The following is a 21232-nucleotide window of genomic DNA, read 5'->3' on the forward strand; positions in this document are numbered from 1 at the left end:
TTTATTTATATTTATATATATATTTATACTTTGTATTATATTTGCATTTATATTTATATTTATAATCATATTTATATTTATATTTATATCCGTATTTATATTCATATATTTATATATATAGTCGTATTTATATATATATAATATATATATAAATATCATGCCAAATATATTAAATAAGCTAGCTTTCCTAGTTTTTTGTCCTAGCACGGAATTTTGGGAACGCGGAGGATGGGAATGGGATTGCAAAAAGGGAGTGTCCATGAAGTGGAAGGGTAGTATACTGTATACATACATATGTGTAATATGCTTTCCGTGTGTCGTGTGTTTCTTCTTTTCATAGTACAGACGTATATTACACTCATTTAGATTCAACGATCTTCTATCTTGTAAATATAAAATTATTATCTCTTATTGTAATACCACTGACGAAATGATATCGTAATATGTATAGCTATTATCTGCGTCAATAGTCATATTGTACACCAAGAAGTGCATCCGTCTCCTAAATTTGTTTTACACGGCAATCGTGATTACAGTTGGATCGTTTGTTCCTAAGGAGTTTAATCAGTTTTTCGTTCTTTCATTTTTATTTTGGTGCTTCTTAAATCTATCTTCGTTTCCCAAAATTTGCATTTTCGATCGTTTCCTTTTTTCTCTCTTTTTTCTTTTTTTGTTAGTTTTACCTTTGTTCTCATTCTATTCCTCACATTTTTTCTCTCTCACTCGTTTCCTGTCATTCTTCCCAAATTTTTTGCTCTTTCTCTCTCACTCTTACAATACATTACGCGACAATAAACAAAAGTCGCCCCGCACCCCATTCTCCTCTCTTTTTTAGATCTCTCTCAAAACATAACAAGCGAACGAAACGCTCCATTAAATATAACTACATTCTCCTCATTTTTTATTTATTTTTTGATAAATAATAATAGTAATAAATATTTGCCAAAAAAACTCGTGCTCCTCAGTCACACTTTGATAACTATCGGTATATAGTTCTCCAAAAAATTTGTTTCCCGCAATTACTAGTCGTACCGCTTGGCTAAACGCGTTAACTATCTTTAGTCACTGTTTGATCGTACCCGTCCAACCGTCGCAAGAAGAAAAGGAAATGCAAAAAAAAAAGAGACGATAGATAAAGTGTCGATTAACGTAGGCCTCTTTTTTTACATTATCGTGCTCGCAATCCTCTATGTTTATCGATTCGACGTTTGATTCGTATCGAGAAAAAGCAACGCAGGTTGACGATGTTTGGAATTTTCAAACATTCCTTAACCATGACTTTTATCACGATTTCATTGAAAAATTTCATTGAAAAATTTCATTTTACTGAAAAGCAAAAACAAAAAAAGAAAGAAAATAAGAGAAAATCGCGGAAAATAATAGTATATAAAAAATTTGACGAAAACACAAAGTTAGATATACGTAAGTGTTTATTACATTTATTTATTAAAATTGACTTTTCTACGAAAACAAATCTCAACTAGATAACCCGACAGGCCGGATAATGATCAGTAAGAGTATCGTCTAATAACTAAAAAAATCAAATAGGAAAAATTACACATATAAAAACAGTGCTATGAGCTACACACTTCAATCATTTTTCAACGATATTGATACACTAATAAAACGTCATGAAGTAACATATAAACATACGTATATGTACAAAATTGATTATTTAAGAATATTGAATCACGATTCGTTTTATTCTTCGATTTAAGAGATCAAAAACGAAATTCACTTATAAATAAAAATATTCCCACTGATTGAAGCATGGTTCTTCTTAAAAAGTATCTTCTTTTCTACCCACGTCGCTTTTTCTGCGAGCACGTTGCTGACCAAATCGGCGCAGCTTCTTTTGTCCAATGATTCGCATAAATACATATTAAATAGTGCGCAGTTCGACGGTTATCGTACAGCGATAATTACCGATAAGGCGTATGTATAACTATGTACAATACGGAAAATATACAAAGGACGTCGGCTCTACGGTGTATACGTACTCTCGATCATAAAGATGTTTGATTCTTGCGTACATTACGTTACTGAGGTAAGTCTTTACTGTTTTTTTTTTTACCTTTTTTTTCGTTTTCGTTTTTTTAATAAATTTATTAATCTCCCGCTTAGCGCGTGAATACGCTGCGAAGAAAGGACAAAAAACCTCCCCCACGTGTTGATTCGACCTCTGGATCGATGTTACGAAATTAGCAAGGAGCCGCAAGACAAAATTACATTCCGCCCCACGGCTACCGACTGGGCGAAGGAATCGAACAATAAAATTATAAGTGTCTTATGTTTAAACGGTCCCATGTTGTGTAATAGCGATGCCAGCCGTTTGCGCGTTTCCTATCGCACGATCCCCGTAAAGTCTTTTCGACACCCGTGTTTCTCATTATTATCCCATTTTACCTCGCTTTCCATTTATTTCCCTATTTCAGAGAAAGCTATATCAATCGTCATCGAAAATCGTCATCCGCGGCCGGTGATATGTCTTTCGCCACTGATAAAAAAAAAGAAAAAAAAAACGAAAATCTACAAATCTGAGATAATGCATCATTTTGGTCTTCCTGAGGCTCTAAGTGTCTCTTTGTTGCTGCGTTTTGCTAATCGTCTCGTTGTTAGTCGTCGATGAAAACGAGACTTTTGAATATGAACGTGCTTGCGAGGAAAGGCCCGACGACATGAAGTCTTGCCGCGAGCTTTTGATTCTATTTGATGTACCGTCGTTAATTAGAGGCGCGTGAACAACCAATTAGGATCGATGAAGTAAATGTGAACGACGAGACTTCGTAAGCGAAAAACGCGGTGTTCTCTGTCGTTCGAGTCACAACGATTATTCGTTGCTAGAATAGATAATAGAAGAAAACTGTTCCTTAAAAATTCGTACACTGTGCCACTCGTAGTTTCGAGCAGCATAAACATTAATGGTCCTTGCGTTTAGAATCTTAGTTAGTCCCATTCGACTAACTCAATTTTTTGTCGACTATTTGCATAAGATAAAACTAACTTCTCTCTTTCTCTCTCGCTCTCTCGCTCACTCTCTCTCGCTCGCTCTCGCTCTCTCTCTCTCTCTCTCTCTCTCTCTCTCTCTCTCCATAAACTGCTTGATCAAACTTTGAAAATTTATTATGTTCGTCTTCTCTAACCGTAGTCATACAAAACTTTATATTATGTATCAAATGTTTTAATTCGTGTTATGAAAGTTATTGTTTGATATCACATATCAGAGAAAATATTTTTATCATTTAAGCTTGTTATTCGAGAAATTAAATTTCTTAATTTATTTTACTTTAACGTTACGTTTCAAAACTTAGAACATTCCTCGACTTTCGGTACAAATTATAATTTACATTGTTACACGGTTACTTATAACTGCTATTTTCTCCAATATGTAACTTGGATAAATATGTTTATATATCGTTGTATTTTTACAGTATTACAGAATTAATTGAAGCGATTTGATCAAACAGTGAAAAATCTAATGAATTTATTACCATTCTCCCTTTTACTGTAAAAGTGACATTTATAATTAAACAATTTAGAAAATGATTATTGGTCCTCGGAAATTTTGGATATTTTACATAATAATATTATATTTGAAAGGCTTTTAAATTTCCTTCATAGTAAAACATTGAGACCAGTTACAAAAATGACGGTTACAAGAATTTGCAAGAGGTATAGAAATTTTGCAAATTATTTAATTTTCCACCAGAAATACCAACTATTTCTGTCTACAAGTTCATAGTATTAGCAACGAATAATCGACAGTTTATGGAATTCATTCGACTGAGAATGTTCTTCTTCGAAAGTCGAAGTGACGAGTCATCAAAAAAATTCGCGCAACCCTCTTTCTCTTTTGATACTTGCATTTTCTTTATTGTCTGTCTGTCGTGTGTTTAGATCTATTGAATGTCTTTCTTTTAACACATTGCTTATCAAGTTGTTCAAAACCGAATTCCTGAAAGCATAATTCTTAGCAATTTAGTCGAACTTTTTACAATTTGCATAGTAAAAATGAACATGAATCAACGTAAAGATTTCACAGATGAAAAGATCATTTGTCGCTTTATTGACATATTGAGAAATTGGAAAATTGTTTTACTCATCTCAGATTGATAAGCAACGTATTAATGTCGTAAGGTTTTCCTGGCTCGAAATCTTTTTTCATGGACAATGGCTCCTCGACCAGACACTCGATCAAATAAAATATCCATTTAATACTCGTATATCCTACTAACTTTTAAAGATTCGCTCTGTATGGTTTTGTACATATTTATGCGTACATGCTTTCAAAGGAACATTTCTCGCGTCTCGGAGTTAAATTGTGCGCTGAATAACGCGGTATAGTTTTGGATTTTCGCGACCATATAAAAATAAAGATGAATTACACGCTATCGTACGATTGAGATTAAAAAGAAGAAGACAAAAGGAAACGTTAAAACAAAATACGTGTTAGACACGCACTCAGAAAGAACATGAAAATGGAAAAGTGTTCTCGCAATGACTTTTTAATTTTTTCGGCGTTCTACTCCTCTTTCATTGTGTTCTTTTTTTTTTTAATTTCTTGTTTTTTCTTTTTAACTTCTTGTTTTTTTCTTTTTAACTAAAATTTACTTTAGGTTACTCGAAAGACCCGTTTCGTTAAAAGTGGAAATTCAGCGTGTGTCTGATTAAAATCAAATGACGACACTTCGCAGAGACCTCGAGTTTTTAATTAATTCGATCGTTTGTTTCTTATGTACACTTGATTCATTTAGCTTTTCGTTCATAGAATATCGAACCATGGCATCGATACGTTACTTTACCATCTAAAGAATATATCGTTAGAAAATTATTACGCGGATCAAAAAACACCGGCTGTCTGTGGCCGGCCAAGTTTAAAAAGAGTTTCAACGTGTCGAGACTATTCGATATTACAGCGCAACACGATGACGTCCCGGTAAAACAATTACTCCTTGTATACTTACGTATAGCCATTTAAAAAATGATTGATTGGAAACGGTGATTTTTTTCTATAGGTACTGTGATGTTGACTCTTTCGCAAAAATATCATTTAAAAACTACACATACTTGTTTCTATATCTTCAATGCAAGCGTAAACACACTCGCACGTGGTTTTAAAAACAGGAAAAGAAAAACGAGGTGACGCGTGAAAGTGTGTTCGTCATTCTAAAATCGAACACCTGATCGTACATTCTAACTTGTTACATTACACGTATTTTATGTAAGTCTTGGAGATACAAATACCTCTTATGCCCCTTATCACACATCCTATATGTCTGTGAATGTTAATGTAACATTCGAAACAACGTCTCTAGTTCGAAAGTTGCAAGAATCGCTTATGTTCGTTTACGCGAACTCGCAGAGTATATCTATCTCGTTACAGCTCGAGTCAGTGAATAAAATACATTCGTCTTTACTAAATCTACGTTCCACAGAAACGTGTCAACTAAAAGAAGAAAAAAAAAAAAAAAGAAAAGAAAGAAAGGCTATAGTCTGCTCAGTATTTTTACAATTGATGCACCAGCTAGGTAAACGCGCACCACTTCCTCGTTTCTCAAATAAAACTTTCCTCAACTCAATGATCGTACTATCTGTATGTAACTATATAAGTAACACGAAGACACATATTGTAGGCCAGCTCCACGCGATGTCAGATCGGCCATAGATACATAATATATTTTTTTTTCCACTAATGACTTTCTAATTGCGTGATTATTACATTTTTACAATTTTCGCCCATTTTCCTGCTAATTCTGGCGTTAAAGAAAAATATTTACGTGTACGTGCTTTGATGCGCATAGATAATTCAACAATTTCGTTTCGGTAATATGTCCTGTAAATTTTTTAAAATATTCTTAACAAATTAAAGATCTAACAGATTCTACTGTTACGATTTACGCGATGTTCGGCAACAATTTGCTTCTTGAATTAGCGAGTGATCGACAATTCGTAAAGAATTCAACTTTGGAACAGCAATGCTTAATAGGAAAATGGTGTTTGCTAGAATTACGCTCGCTAGCAGCAAATTATTGCGGAGAAATAACGACAAACTATCCTATATCACGTCGAGATATATCTCGACCGACTTTCGATCGATAAAAATCTTTTGTAATTCGATTACATAATATTTTTCATTATTTCTACGTTCAGTCGCTTCGATCACATTCGATTGACTTTTCTGCTTTCTGTTCCTCTATTAACATATGTATTGAACGACAAAATTCATCAGCGTCTCTAAAACTTTCATTCCTGGTATCATCGATATTTATATACAAAAAAAATAAACGTGCTTGTGTGCCACAAGAAAAACGTCAAACAAATTATTCGTATCTACTTTTATCTACTTTTGATTCTATCAGGGCAACCGTAAGAATTTTCGAATATTATGGATTCGACATTTTGTTGCTTTCAACAAACTGGACCACGATATTGATTTCTCCATTTTTTTTTTTTTTTTTTTTTTTTTAAAGAATTATACTTATTTACCATTCTGTAATTTCTAGAATTGAACAATTCTTATTTACTCCAATAGAAGAAAAATGTATGTACAACAATTAATTTCGCTTATTCTACGATCTTCTCATTCAACAATCTTTACTTCTGCATTGCGACTTCTTCTATCCGTTATATTACATATCAACCATTACAAGAATTTGAATCCGTATCACACTTACTTAGAAGATCCCAGATAATGTAAAATAACCGCATTCGTGATTTTACATAGCTCTATCATACAATTAGTTCAATATCGTTCAATTTTACACAAAGATATGATCGCAATACAGAAGACAATATTGAATATATCGAATGAAAAATTTGAAATATAGTTCTCGTAAAGCTTTAGGAAAATCTGAAGCTCCGAGAATTGTATTCGATAAAATCAACCGTGTTCGATAAGAATTATAAAGTAGCGCATCTTCATAAAATTTTGACCTGTCGACGTACTCGATTAAAAACGTCTCCGATATTAGTCCTATCGAATACAACACGAAACTTCCACACATTGTCAGCGAAAACAGTAAATCGTCTGCCGGAAATTTAGAAAACAACGTAGAACAAGTCGAGTGCCGAAATCTCTTAATAACAAACGCTTCGACAGCCTCTTCGATTTTTCTTCGTACAGAACTGATCTCACCGTCGCATCATTGTAATCTAAGTTGAGTCGTTTGAGAATCAATCGACACGGATCACCTACACTCTTTCTGCTCTGCTGTAACAGGATTCAAAGATCCGATAGACTTCTTCGAAGATCTTTTCCCCTCTTGCTTCGAAGCACCGCCGTTTTCCGGTCCCCTGCTTCCGGTCACTTTACAGGACCTGCCGGTAATCTTCTGATCCTTACTTGACTCCGTGACTTTGTCCAATTCCGCCATTGCTTCCTGTATAGCGTTCTCCAGTTGCATGTTCAATTTACGACTTCTAGAAAAAGAAACGGGGCAAACAAGAAAATCGTGGGGTTAGTCGAAAGGAACGTTCAGTGCGTCCGGATACGGTTTTGGTGAGCAACAGCAAAGCCGCGATACGTCTAGAATGCGCTACGCAGCTACGACACTACTTTGCTGGTCGGGTATTGGTTAAATGAATCGAAACAGTCATGAATTGATCAAAGAAACGGACGAAGGACTCCTTACGAATTGTTGAAAATTCACCGTTTACTGCGTGACATTTTTATAGGAAAATTTTGGTAGTTCTCGAACATTAACTTATTAAGAACCAAGCATTCGAACGATATACTCGAGTTATGCAAATGCAACAATATCGAAAGATGTAAATGAAGTAATTTACACTACGGGTCACATACATAAGTATCCGAATATCTTGACAACAATATACGAATGATAAGAAAATGTATAAATTGAGGAAAAATTAATAACTAAAAGCAATATTTATCATTTTATCATAGAGTCACTGGATAATAAACTTTAGTCATTTGTTTAAAAATTGAATGACATTATATGAAACTTCAATAATGTTACGAATATTTCAATTTTTTTAAGTATTCTTACGAATATAGGATTTAAATGCAAGAAGAAAAAGTGACAAAACATTAATCACATCTTTGAAATTCTCTTGCTAATCACAATGTCACGTAAAAGAGTAACTGATTAAATTGACTTAAAAGAGATTATAAATTAAATGTCGCGTTAATGCAACGTTGGCCCTTAATACGTTAGTCTTCAAACAGTCTTAGTTCTGCTTTAAGTTTCTGAACATCTTTTCCTTTTCTTTCTTAAGCAAAAAAAAAGAAAGAAAAAAAGATAATTGATCCATTGAAAAATTAATTGTTGTTTGGAAATACGATGATTAAAATTTGGATGTTTTAAAGTTTACTAGAATTTTCGCCTTTTATTTCAGCTATTGTTCCTCCAGTCCAATTAATCGGCAAAGCGAAACAAAAAAATTTTTTTATCGAACATATAATTGCTTTTTCCAACTGTCGATAAGAGTTTCGATTCAATCAAACAAATTTAAATATCCGGCTGTCGAATCCTCCATAAGCGGATTTGGAACGGCGAATGGCGTTATTATTAAAAGATTCTCAACCGTAAATCTGTCACGTCCATTTTTTTTATCCGATATTTTACACGCATCACAGACTGCATCCACATCGAAAAGAATTTCATAAAATTTTACCGATATTCGTTATCTGCCGTGTAACCGTGACAATAAACCTTTTTTTTTTGTGAATGATATACGAGACTACGAAGAATTTACTACTAAACAAAGAATACAGAAGTTATATTTAAACAGCAATACTAAGCGATATAAATAAAATTGCATATGTGTTTGCAGAGTGTAGACTAAAATACGTCTAAAAACGCGCAACTGCGATCAAAGAGACAGAGTAAAAGCGTTTTCCAATAGGGATCTTCTAAAAGGGCTACCTTAAAAGCCTTCTACTGTTAAACGAGTGTCGTGAAATTAACAATCGCAGCTACGCACAGGTTTTCTTATATTAAACAGAGATTCGATAACATTGGCTGTTGGTTTGTTAATAAATGCTTGACAAGGTTGATCCATTTATAGATTATTGTTTATGTTATAAATGTAATAATACGTATAAAATAATATAAGAAATATTATATATTGTTAGTAACTAGATACACGTATAGATCAACTATGTAAAACACTTATCAATCTTAATTTGATATACTTTTTATCTGTATCGGGTATGATAGGATAAACGATAACAAAATACGAAACAGAATCGCGTTATTTATCTTCAGTTGTAAAAAATTCAATTGTGCGACAAATATATTGTGGTTTTAAAAATAATGCTTCTCATAATATTCCAGTGATAGGAAAATCCGAACTGTACAAAAAGTTATTTATTATTTTTGTTAATCCTTCAATCAGAGTCGCTTCATCCAGATTGTTAAATTTTTTAAATCTGTGGATTTTTATCAAAACTTTAATTCCTCCAGCGCAACGGATAGAAATAAATAGAAGAATAGAAAGAAAACGATCTTTTACAAGGTATACATTTTATACCGTTTTTCTATGTATTTCTGTCTCAAGTTGAAAGTTTGTATCGTAAATCTTTCCTATACTGGATATTAACAAGTGCATATGTATGTAGCGATTTTACCAAATCTATTCGTATTATCTCAAATCAAAAATGCAAATTAGAAAAATTGACGGTAAACAATTTAACCACATCCTGTACAAACGAAGAACATTATTGAAAAAATGTAAGACACAGATCTATTTGAAAAATGATCACCGATACGTCCATACGTCTCATTAAATATAAAATCCAGAAACATAATATGAAACTCTCCTAAAAACAAAAATATCAAAATCAAATCTAGGATAATAATATAACATTGAAGGATATCTAAGAGAGATCATGCGACAACAAATATACATTGTTCACAACTCGTAGAAAAAGACACACGATAAACCAGCAAAACTTGTAAATCAAATGAAACCTTGGGAAACGCGTCGTATACCGTTAATCGTTTCGTAAATGGTGATCGTTCATCCCCGCGGTACCCATCGTCCCTAAGAGGGCTCGATAACCCGTTTCTGATAAGTTGATCCCCGAACGAGGTGGTGCGACTCACTTCCTAAACTTTTTTCGCGCACGGTGGTGCGCCTCGAGGCCTTCGGAGAGGGACTTGAGAGCCTTGACCTCGACCTGGCTCCGACCGCCCCCGCCCCCGTACCAACGGACCCAGACAGTCATGGTGCCCGGTGGGCCCAAAGACTCGACCTTGCCCGGCCAGGCCGGACTTCCTCTTGCGGCGCCCCATACTAGCTCACCCACTTCCAGTTTCCTCTGGCTCTTCTCCTCCGACTTTGCCTCCGTTACTAAAGGGTTTTGAAACAATTCACGGTGTTTTTCTTTCGGTTTCTCTATTGTTCTCTTTTTCTCGCTGCACGCATTTCTCTTTTCACTCTCGCTCTATTTCACGCTACCTCTCTTAGCCACCAGACGGTGATATGTATTTCGATCTAGCGCGGTGAACAGATGGTGAAACCAGACTTGTATCCGGGAAAGCAGAACGAGCATCGGGGGATCGTGAGATTTTTTATTGAGCTCCGAAGAGTTTGTACTCCCGTAATTTAGCGATCATTGAAGTAGTAACGATAGACGATATTATTGCTATGGTACTGATAAATACATTCTGTTTTGGAATTTATTTAAAATATTACGACTTCAACCTTCTACAGGTGGAATTTTATTCACGTGTGAGAGAAGGAATTGTAGAAGATTATAGATTCTTGTTATGGATAATTGTTATAAATAGCTCTTTTCATATATAGCTTTATGTATAACGATTGTAAAATATATAGCTTGATAAAAGCGATATAGCTTTTGCGTATAAGAAATACAGCGAGAAATAAGTAAACTTGTAAATGTATGAATAATATGTAATATTCCAAATTATAGCGAGTTCAATATTAAATATTAATTCGAATGGCTGACTAAATGCGAATTAGCGTAACTGCTTTTGTGTTACGAGTTTCACAAATATTCTGCTTCTTAAAATGTGGTAATTAATAATAATAACAAACTGCGAATGTTTATGCTAATTCGTATATAAAAAATAAAACCAAAACAGAAATTTGTTTCACCTACTAAATATAACCATTATGTACATTAAGTTGTATATTTATATGTTTCTTCATACAACATGCATTCGGTACATTTTTTGCAACTCTTCTCATAAACGCATAAATATCTGCCACTTAAGTATCGATTTAATTTCGCAACACGATCCCGCGAGCTTTCGTCTAGTTAAGATTGTGTGTTAATTTTGATCAATAAGTGCATGACGCATAACAGCGAAATGAGTATGCTCTTTGTGCGTGCCTTACGAATGGGATGAATTACTCTGAAACATCCTAACTGATACCACTACGTCTGTATTTGTAGGGTTGTTTATTTTGAAATGTGCTCCTTGCTCGCGCGTGTGCTCGTTAAAAAATGATTAGTAGCTTCATACAAACGGTGGTAGGCGAGATCAGTGGCAAAATAAGGTATCAGATGGTTCGAGCACATGCAATGACTTCGTCCATCGATCTCTTCTATTTCTGACTCGACAATTAAAGAATAAGTCCTGCTCTGAGGAATGCAACCTGTACGCTTTCTTTTTGTAGACGTTCCGCGTTACTCGATATCATACTCTTCCGTACGTTTTCGTCCGTAACTTGAATCGTGAATACATATAACTCTACCGTAGTGACTCGATCGTAAAATAACAGATCCATAAAATTCATTGGACAATAATTTTTCGTTATTTCCGCAGGTTCAAACGGTGAATCGCTCGAATCGTAAATTCCAAACTCCCGTTTGGAACGGCGAATTACGAACGTGATAAAGCCGCGGATTTACGTGACAAATTTTTGCGCACGCACGTCCCAAGTTCACAGGCGTGGCCAGGGCGAAAACAACAATTCCCTCCCCAAAATATTATGCACATGCGACACGAGACACGTGAGGATGATTATGTACAAGAAAATGACCGCAACAAATAAGACCGGTGAGCCACACCCGCGCCGAAAATGAACGTATGACTGAAGCCCCTTGGCCCCTTCAGTGGTATGTGACAATTACGTGGACAATGAATATTAACAAACCTGACAGCCAATTAGTACAAAAAAAAGTAGGAATGTGTATGGAATAAATCCTTATGAAAATTATTTACAATTTATTAATTCAACGTCACCGCCGTTACATTTTTATAGCAAAGCAACGAGTCTCCTCTCCTGGGATCTTTTAACGAACAAAAATGTTTAGTATTGACACCACTTACCTGCTTCGAATTCTTGTGAAATATTGCAACGAATTTTTATTTTCTTTTCTCTTTCTGGCTGAACAATAATACAGTCCAATGATACATCGAAGAAAAAATTTTGCCAAGAAAAAGTTATCGTTTGAAAAGGAATATTTTACATTTTCTTCGAATTCTTTATTTTGTAAATAAAGAATATCACGATCTTAATAAGGTAACATGTAAGAAAATTTAAAAAAACGAAAAATAATATCTCTTGTCGAAAAGAAAATATATACTCCTTTTCTAAAAATAAATTTTACTAACATCTTATAGAAACTGATTAAATGGACGATAAATCTCGAAAATAAAATCAGGCGTGGAAATACTTTTCTCTTTTGATTATTCATATTAACTTTGGAGATGAGTAAATCTTGGATATTGCTTAAAAAGCGTTACCAAAGCGTATACAATGCAACAAGCAATAATTGATCATGCCACTACGCATGCAGCGAACGAAAACAAATACTGAGCAAGCACACAAACAATCGTAAACTAACGTAATTACGTACATAACGGAACATGCTTTGTACAAAATACGAGGTAGCATGAAGGAACGTTAGAGTGTAGCAGATGTATGTCTAACTAAAATATTGACCCTTGATTAGTACCATTGGATCACAGGTAACCCACAAAATTTTGAAATAAATTGCTCAGTTTTAGAGTACTTCATTTTTATTTTAGAACTTTGTTTTATCAATTATTATACTTATATTTACTAAATCTGGAATTTCATTCTAGAATATAGAACACAATTTAGTGACTACTGCAATAACTAAACGTACTCCAAATTGTCACCTATAAACCAACGGTATCAATCAAGGACTAATGAAAATGTTAGAGTTAGAAGGATTCTTATTACTAACAATCATTCTATAACAATCATCGACAAACAATGTGAAATCTTCTCGTTACGTATAAATTATTTTATAATATTTCTAAAGTTATACCATGCATAAAATTACATTCCTTATCAATGTAAGACTACTGTCAGATACCACTTTGATAAGATAACTTTCATAATAAGACAATTCTATACAATCGTTCTTCGATTCTATACAAAATATACAGGATGTAAAAAAAATCAATCTTTAACAACCAAGTTTACTAATTATAGCATAATTTATTTGAAAGATCGTTCGGAGCTTTCTCGATAGAATTAATGTGTTTTACAATAGTAACACAGTTTTCACGTCAACAATTATCAAAGTTGATTATCAAAATGTGGCTCGATGCTAATATCCGAGCTACTTATATAACTAATATACGATTAATATCTAAAAATACCATACAATACTGACCATCTTGGTCTTCATGCAGGGTAGAATGCATGGAATGGATGGAGTCCAGCTTTCGCTTGATTCCGCGGCCGAGGGCATGTTCCCTGCCCTCGCACCTCACTGTGCTCACCACACCTTCGGCTTGCTTCAACGTCTCTGACGTATAGATCTGTCAAATACAACTGGATCAACTCAGGCACAAGCCTACCAAGTCACATGCTAATATCATTTCAATCTAACGTCTGCCAAATCGCTCGTTTTATTTCGATAAACCCTTCTATTTCTCCAGCAAGATTCTCATCATTCTTTCGACCGAGCGTGAAAAACATAAGTGAACAGAATGAAGTAGTATAAAACAAAGAAAATAAACAAACAAAACAAACTACTTGAACAGAGAACGATTTTTAACTCAACTAAGTAATGTACAAAAAATGTATAATAAAATATTAACGCGATGAGCGTTCGAAGAGCTACTATTATAGAAAACTTACGTTTTCTACGCTATCAATGGCCGAATTAATATGGCACGTTCAAATTTCATTCTTCGAGGCATGCAAACGAGAAATGATACCAAGATGACAAAATCCAAACTCTGATTACGCATGCTCATTGCAAGGTATTTTCTCTTTTGTTTTGAACGTTTAGGAATAATGTATGTCAGATAATTTTTAGCAAAAATAATACTGTTTAGCAAAAATTTATTTTTTCTCTGTTTGCCATTATAAAGAATCATGTTTCTTTTTTTTGCTTAGCAATTCGTTAACACACGATTAATTATACAAGTTACATTATTGCAATGTATGCTTTAAATAATAATGCTAAAAAAAAGCGAGCTGAACATCGTCCGGCCCACGAATTATCTACGCGTAAAAATTAATAACGTTAAATACAAACTAATTACAAACTTAATAGTACTCGATTGAAACGTGTATTATGCCCTTGCAAGTAGGGAATGCCACTGGTTGTGTAATTGAAAATGTACAAAATTAATTAATCGACCCGTACGAAAGAAAGATGCTCAGTCCTCCGACGATGAGTCAGTCTCCTCACCGTCGTCAGCTTCTTGCGCATATACGAATTGATTGTAAATGTATGGATTCATATAGGCCTGCTTATTAGGCGAATAGTTCACGACAGCAATGCTATTAGGATCAGACCTATAGTTATACAAATGTGGATAAAGCCCTGCTGACGCAGCGATACCGATATTTACAAATTTCTGATAATTCTCGCTTTGTGAACAATAAGGAATACCGATGTTCTGATTCTCCAAAGGCTTTTCTTCCGAATTTTGATCTATGTCATCTTGCTCCGGAAGATGTTGTGAAACTTGTGACTCAATTTGATCGATTTCGACGCAAGATTTAGGATCGAATTTCGTTTGAGGTAACATAGTGTAATGCGCATGATCTGGCACTAAAGCTTGCTGTCGATAAACGTTCGTATTGGGAACATAATGCTGACTATGATAGAGGATCGGCTGATAGTGACCATGACCTACAACCGGCAACGTATTGACGTCAACCTCTGTATAAGAGACGTCCGTCATTTCTTTAGTGACGCTTAGGTGATCTTCGACAGGATTCTGGTCCATTGTGTCTGAATATATGGAATGATTTGGTGATGAAGTGTCCATATGCTCCTGTGAGTCAGCGTATGTGTTTTCAGGGTGTGTCGTATCGGCTGGCTGGTGCATGTCTGTTAGAGTTAGATGACGGTTGACCTGCTCTACATGGGTACCAACCTGGATCCCAGTAGTCACCGTCGACTCCACATATGTCTTTCCATGGAGACCTGGCTGACTAAGCGTGATTTCTTTCGTGGTGATACCTTGAATTCTCCAATCTTCCGAAGCCACTGGTACATCGCCTGAATCCGGTTCGCTACTTGATACGCAATGAACCATTGGCTGGAAATTAATATTTTAACGCGTTCAGTATATTAGTTGAGATAAAAATACAAACAAGGCAATATTATATATCACAGTTTTGTTTTCATTTCAATAAACAAAAACGCTTTGAATGTACTCAGAAATATTTTTTTGGTACAAGTAGATTTTGTTTTAATACAAAATTAAAATAAAAAATCACACATATTAATTATATATATTAAGGTTCTTTCATATGTCTCTTAAACTTAAAAAAAATAGAAAAACATAATTAGTCTGAAATTATATATAATTGAACTTGAATTAGATATAAAAGAGCAGGTATGCCATACTTAATCATATAAATGCAATAAATATAAATTATATATTCGCAACGTTCACTTCTTTTCAATCTACGTTTGTTCACATCACTTATTTAACCTCACAGAGTTTTAAAGCATCTAAGAATTTCGTATTTGATTTGTTTGAAACACACAGTGACAAATTTATGCTACAATGCCAATTTTTATCAAAACTATATATCTAAAAAAAACTTAGTGCTTTAAAATTATACAAACACATGAAAAAATACTTAATTCTACTGAAAAATATTTTAATTATATGTATATTAAATAAATAAATCTATGATATTCTGTAAACATTCAAAGATATATTTAATATTATAACAATTGACATATTTCAGAAAATTAATTTCTAAGTTACCTATTATGTTTTTCTTCTATGGTTTTATTGTTTTTATTGTATTGAATAATGCAATATTACCGTAGACGACGAGTGATGTCTAGCTGTAATTGGCGGTGCAGGTGAAGCTGCTCCATGCGTTGTAGTGTCCACGGCAGGACTATTCGATCTTTGACTATTCCCTGGACTGTGTGTGGTGGTATCCGGCGGCGATCCTTGTCTCATCATAGCCGATTGAGCCATATTCGCCTGATTACCAGCTGTCTGAGTCGAAACAGAATGTCTTGCCATCAGAGGACTGTGTTGATCGCTCTGTTGAGCTGTTTTCTCAACAACAGTCGTACTACTACTGGCAAGAACGTATTGCTGCTGTTCAACGTTCTGCTCCGAAGACGGTGAATTCACGCTACTTTTTGGGGAAGTGGGCGCCTTTCCTTGAATCATTCCAGAACTCAAAATATACGACTGATTATGATCAATGTTTAACGAAGGATCGACGGTGGTTCCATTAGAAGCTGCAGCTTGAAAATTAGGTATCTGATTGTTAGATACCATGGTCGTTTGTTGCTGTACGATCGTAGTATTTTGCTGAACGAATGTTGTGTTCTGTTGATTAGGGGCCGACGAAACAGCGATATTCTGCGCCGTCCCACAAGGTACCATCAACGTCTGCCCGTTCATCTGTATGAATTCCTGCTGACCCTGCATGTTTGTCGGTCGAACTTGCGAGGCATTAAAAGTCACTTGCTGGTTCGGACTGACATTTGCTACTATCGGACTCAGTTGGTTCCCAAACGACGTTGTTCCATTTACTAAGAATTGGCCACTGTTCGGTGAGAGGAATTGTGCGCCAGGACTATGCTGTTGAATAATTTTTCCGCCGGTTGCTTGCGGTGCTCGAATGACCATTCCAGCAGGACCAGCTGCTAAAATGCTCTGACTCGGATTGAATATTCCACTGTGGCTTTGCACCGGAGTTAACACGTTCTGACCGTTTACGTTCTGTATCTGCAACTGCATACCGATGTTTCCTGTGTCTTGCAGCAAGGTCGCCGTTCCATCAGCAGACATAACCATACTTCCTATACCAGGAACGATGAATTGTTGAATAGTAGGGAAATTTTGAACCATGCCAGCAGCTCCGTTTAATAAATTCACTGGTTGCAGAAGATTTATTTGCTGAGCTGGTTGAGGATTCGTGATAATTTGTTGAGCATTGAACTGAGCCGATGTTGCACCGGCCTGACCATTCATTACCAATTGAGCTGGTGCTCCACCCTTGCCAGGAACAATTGTCAATGCCTGCAGCATCGGACCGCCTATGCTCTGAGTCTGGAAGTTCTGCTGCGCAAAGTTGGACTGCGACTGCATCAGCATGCCGGTATTCTGTTGGGACGAAGCGATATGCAACATCGAGGCCACTGTCTGCGGATTCGTCTTTCGTTTTTTGTACGCTTTCTTTTTGCTCATTGCTGATTCGGGCGATAGCAACGCCGGTTGCCGATTTACCATCCCTTGATTCGCACTGACGTTTCTCGTAACGTCCTGATTCGCATCTAGGATTGACTGAGCATTTTGTATCACGTTTCCAGTCGCGACAGTTAGATGCGGTATTTGAACGTTCTGACCTATACTGTCCATCGTCATGACACTAGGTTGTATAAGTACAGGAGTCTGAATAGTGTTGACGAGCACCGTGGGCTGTCCAATAACTTGCTGAGCTACGCCCACCGCAGGAATGACCTGGCTGACAGCTCCTGTCACACTGGTGACCATAGGTGACACTGACAATGGTGGCATCGAATTAGAGTTGGAAATGATTTTTGGAGGAGGTGGTGCCATTACACCGTTGATTCCTGAACCCGTGCTAGCCATTATAAGTTGACCACCATTAGACACTAATATATGACCAGGAGGTAAAGTCGATCCAGGAGGATGTTTTAATATTCCGCCTGACGTAAGAACATTATGAACTTGAACATTGGACTGAGGATGTTGTTGGGTTGGTTGTTGTTGCTGTTGCTGACTTTGAGGTTGTACTGGTGAATTGGTACTGGCCTGAGGTACTTGTATACTACTAACGACGCTTTGAACCATCTCTAATGGCGATTTCGACACACTTATCGCTATCGACGATTGACTATTCGGAAGAGAGGACGTCGTAGTAACAACAGTGGTTGGTACATTCGTTAAGGTTGTCGAAGACGCTGGATGCTGTGATTTATTCGAGAGTATATCTGGTATAGCGGGATTTGGTATTCCAGAAGGTGTATTTATCGAAACCGTAGCGGTATTTGCTCTTCCAGCTAGCACAGATGTGATGGTATTACTGCTAACCGTATGGCCGCTTGCCATTGTGGTTATTACCGATGACGTACCAGCAAAGTGATTCATCGGTACTCTCGAAACTGCATTCACAGTATGAGGATGTGGCTGGTAACCATCCAAAGACGACTGTCTCGTGGTTTGCCTTTTTGTTATTTGAGACGTCATGCTGTCTGAACCGGGGGTGGATGATTGCGACGATGGCGTACTAGAAGGAACTACGTTTGAACTCGTTGTAGCAGAGCAAGGCGTCTCCGCGCGTTGCTCTGGCGCAACACTACCCATCGAAGACTGTGAGGGTTGTTGAGCCTGAGGCGTTAAAGGTTGAGATGGCACCTGACCAGACGTAGAATGCGAATGAGGTGTTGGCGGTTGCGAGTAACTATGTGGCGTCGACGGTTGCGACGAAATGAGGCTTTGAGGCGTTGCCGGCTGCGATATTCCAGGTGTCGACGAAGCTGGCGTGTCCGAATTCGCTGGACTGTTCGTACCAATCGGAGATCCATGACTGGTACTCACAGTACCACCCTGGATCGGTCTTGAATCAGCTTGCTGCTGATTGTTCTGATACTGTTCTCCAAACGTGGACGATGTAACAGGATCCTCGCGTTGATCAGAATGCATCAGGTACTGACGTTGCATTTGTTGTTTATATTGATCCTGCGCATAAGATTGAGTATCAGCACTGGTAACACAACCTTGGCAAGGACTATTCTCCGAATCTGTTCCTCCACTGCTCGAGGTGGGAGTCATGCTACTGTGTACAACAACGGGCGAGGTTGCGTGATTTTTCACAGAATTAAACGTCGATGTGCTCGTGGGGCTGGCGCCGGAAGAAGGCTTTGGTTGTGGAAGATAAGTGTTATTAGGCAAATGCGAACCATGACTCGTTTGCGGTGTTTTCGAATTATTGACAATTCCCACTTGAGAGCTACTAACACCGGTTTGCCTTGATATCGTGCTATTCAACAAAGCAGTCTGTTGCGCAAGGTAACCGCTGGGATCTTCCAAAAACGACGGGCCGCTGCTATTGACGGTCGAACCAATTTGATTACTATTCTGTTGATTTTTCTCGTTGAATTCATCTATTGGACTCGAAGTTGATTGATCAAGGCTATTGTTTCGAACATCTGTAACGCTATGCTGACGTTGTTTCTTCACCATTACTTTACTGGGTTTGGCCTTCTTGCGTGCAACTTCATCAGTCCAAGTGGATGCTTGTGGAATGTGGTGATGTAGAGGTGGAACACGATCGAAGGAGTTACATGTGATGTTCTGGACTGTGACGAGAGAAGGCTGATGAGAACCCGAAGCTGACCGATTTTGTTGCCAAGGTGGCGTTCTCGAATTGAAATGCACGTTACCGGGTTGCCCGTTTGGTCCCATTCCAGACTGCGTTTCAACAGCATGATTGGTATTCGGGCTCCTTCCCGCTACATTAGATAAAGCGTATTGTTGCTGATGTTTAACATCTACGATAGCTCCTTTCGAAGCATCGAAACTTCTCACAGGATATTGAACCTGATTCTGGGCGTACATTCGTTGCATATTTTCGTGGGAATTATTCGATAAGTTCCCATTTTGTACGACATGGTGCCGTTGTACAGCGTGATTGTGCAGCAGAAGTTGTTGTTGCTGCTGCTGTTGTTGTTGCTGCTGCTGCTGTTGTTGCTGCTGCTGCTGCTGCTGCTGCTGCTGTTGAATTTGTTTCGCATTCAAATCTTCATCCGTCACAGAAGAAGTACGATTATGTCTGTTCTGCATATCAGCAGTATTCATCACGGGACCGATTGTTTGTTGTTGCATTACGTCTAACGAATGATGATTCAACTGTTGATTAGGATACTGAGGTTGCACGCACACCTGAGATACTTGTTGTTGATGCTGATGCTGCTGTTGCTGCTGGAGTTGTTGTATTTGCATTTGAAATTGATCCGCTGGTTGTGCCTGCATTACGTGTTGATTGGGTTGATGTTGTTGCGTTTGTTGTTGCAGCTGATGTTGATGAATTTGGTGCAACTGCGGATGAAGAGCAGATTGAGCTGTTACTTGTGAGGATTGCATGTGATGCACATAATTTTCTGACGAATGTTGAGGATTGTAGTTTCCTGATTGTTGATCAACTTCTTGAGTCAAATGCTGCTGTTGTTGTTGCTGCTGTTGCATCTTATGCTTCTGCATTTGTTGCATGTGCAATTGCTGTTGCTGTTGTTGCTGCTGCTGGTTCAAATGGTCCTGCTGCTGCATTATGTGTAACGGCTGCTGATTTAATTGATTAAGATAGTGAGGAGCTTGCTGTTGCGTTAACTGATTCACGACCGTGTTTTGATGTTGTTGTTCGTGTTGCTGTAAAATCTGCATATGTTGCATTTGCTGATGATGAGGCAGTAACTGTTGCTGTTGCTGTTGCTGCTGTTGTTGTTGAGATATATGCTGCTGCATAAGTTGCTGCTGCTGCTGCTGCTGCTGTTGTTGTTGTTGTTGTAATATAAGCTGTTGATGTTGCTGTTGCAACAACTGTTGTTGCTGCTGAGTCATATTGTTAAAATTGGCGCCCTGCTGATTCATGATCAGGGAATTTCCCATTAACATCCCCGACATATTGTGCTGACCTATCCTTTGCTGAGGATTTCTCGTTACACAGCCGTTTATATCTTGTGCTTGAGAAGGTGAATTTAATGTTTGATGACATATCTGCTGATTACTTTGCTGAACTTGCAAATTAGGGATCGCAATAGGCCACACCTGGAATATGAAAAACATTTACGTGTAAACAT

At 36.9% G+C, this 21232-nt stretch overlaps 1 protein-coding gene across 3 annotated transcripts in view; it reads right to left on the bottom strand.

Moving 5' to 3' along the window:
* Positions 1-665: 665 nt before the first annotated feature.
* The window catches only part of LOC117204137 (protein split ends-like), a 381520-nt gene continuing 360953 nt past the window's right edge, over positions 666-21232 (bottom strand). Inside the window, exons 5-9 of one of the 3 annotated variants that reach the window (XM_033441269.1) lie at positions 16212-21200; positions 15306-15470; positions 13583-13730; positions 10068-10314; positions 666-7419 (exon numbers count right to left, since the gene is read on the bottom strand). In XM_033441269.1, the coding sequence (XP_033297160.1) occupies positions 7188-7419; positions 10068-10314; positions 13583-13730; positions 15306-15470; positions 16212-21200 (5781 nt within the window). In that variant the 3' untranslated portion in view covers positions 666-7187. Of the gene's footprint in view, positions 7420-10067; positions 10315-13582; positions 13731-14244; positions 15471-16211; positions 21201-21232 lie in introns of those variants that run through there. The other 2 variants (XM_033441271.1, XM_033441268.1) reach the window with 2 other exon arrangements.

Source organism: Bombus bifarius, unplaced genomic scaffold (assembly GCF_011952205.1).
Source record: "Bombus bifarius isolate JDL3187 unplaced genomic scaffold, Bbif_JDL3187 scf7180000007977, whole genome shotgun sequence".
Classification (NCBI taxonomy): Eukaryota; Metazoa; Arthropoda; class Insecta; order Hymenoptera; family Apidae; genus Bombus; species Bombus bifarius.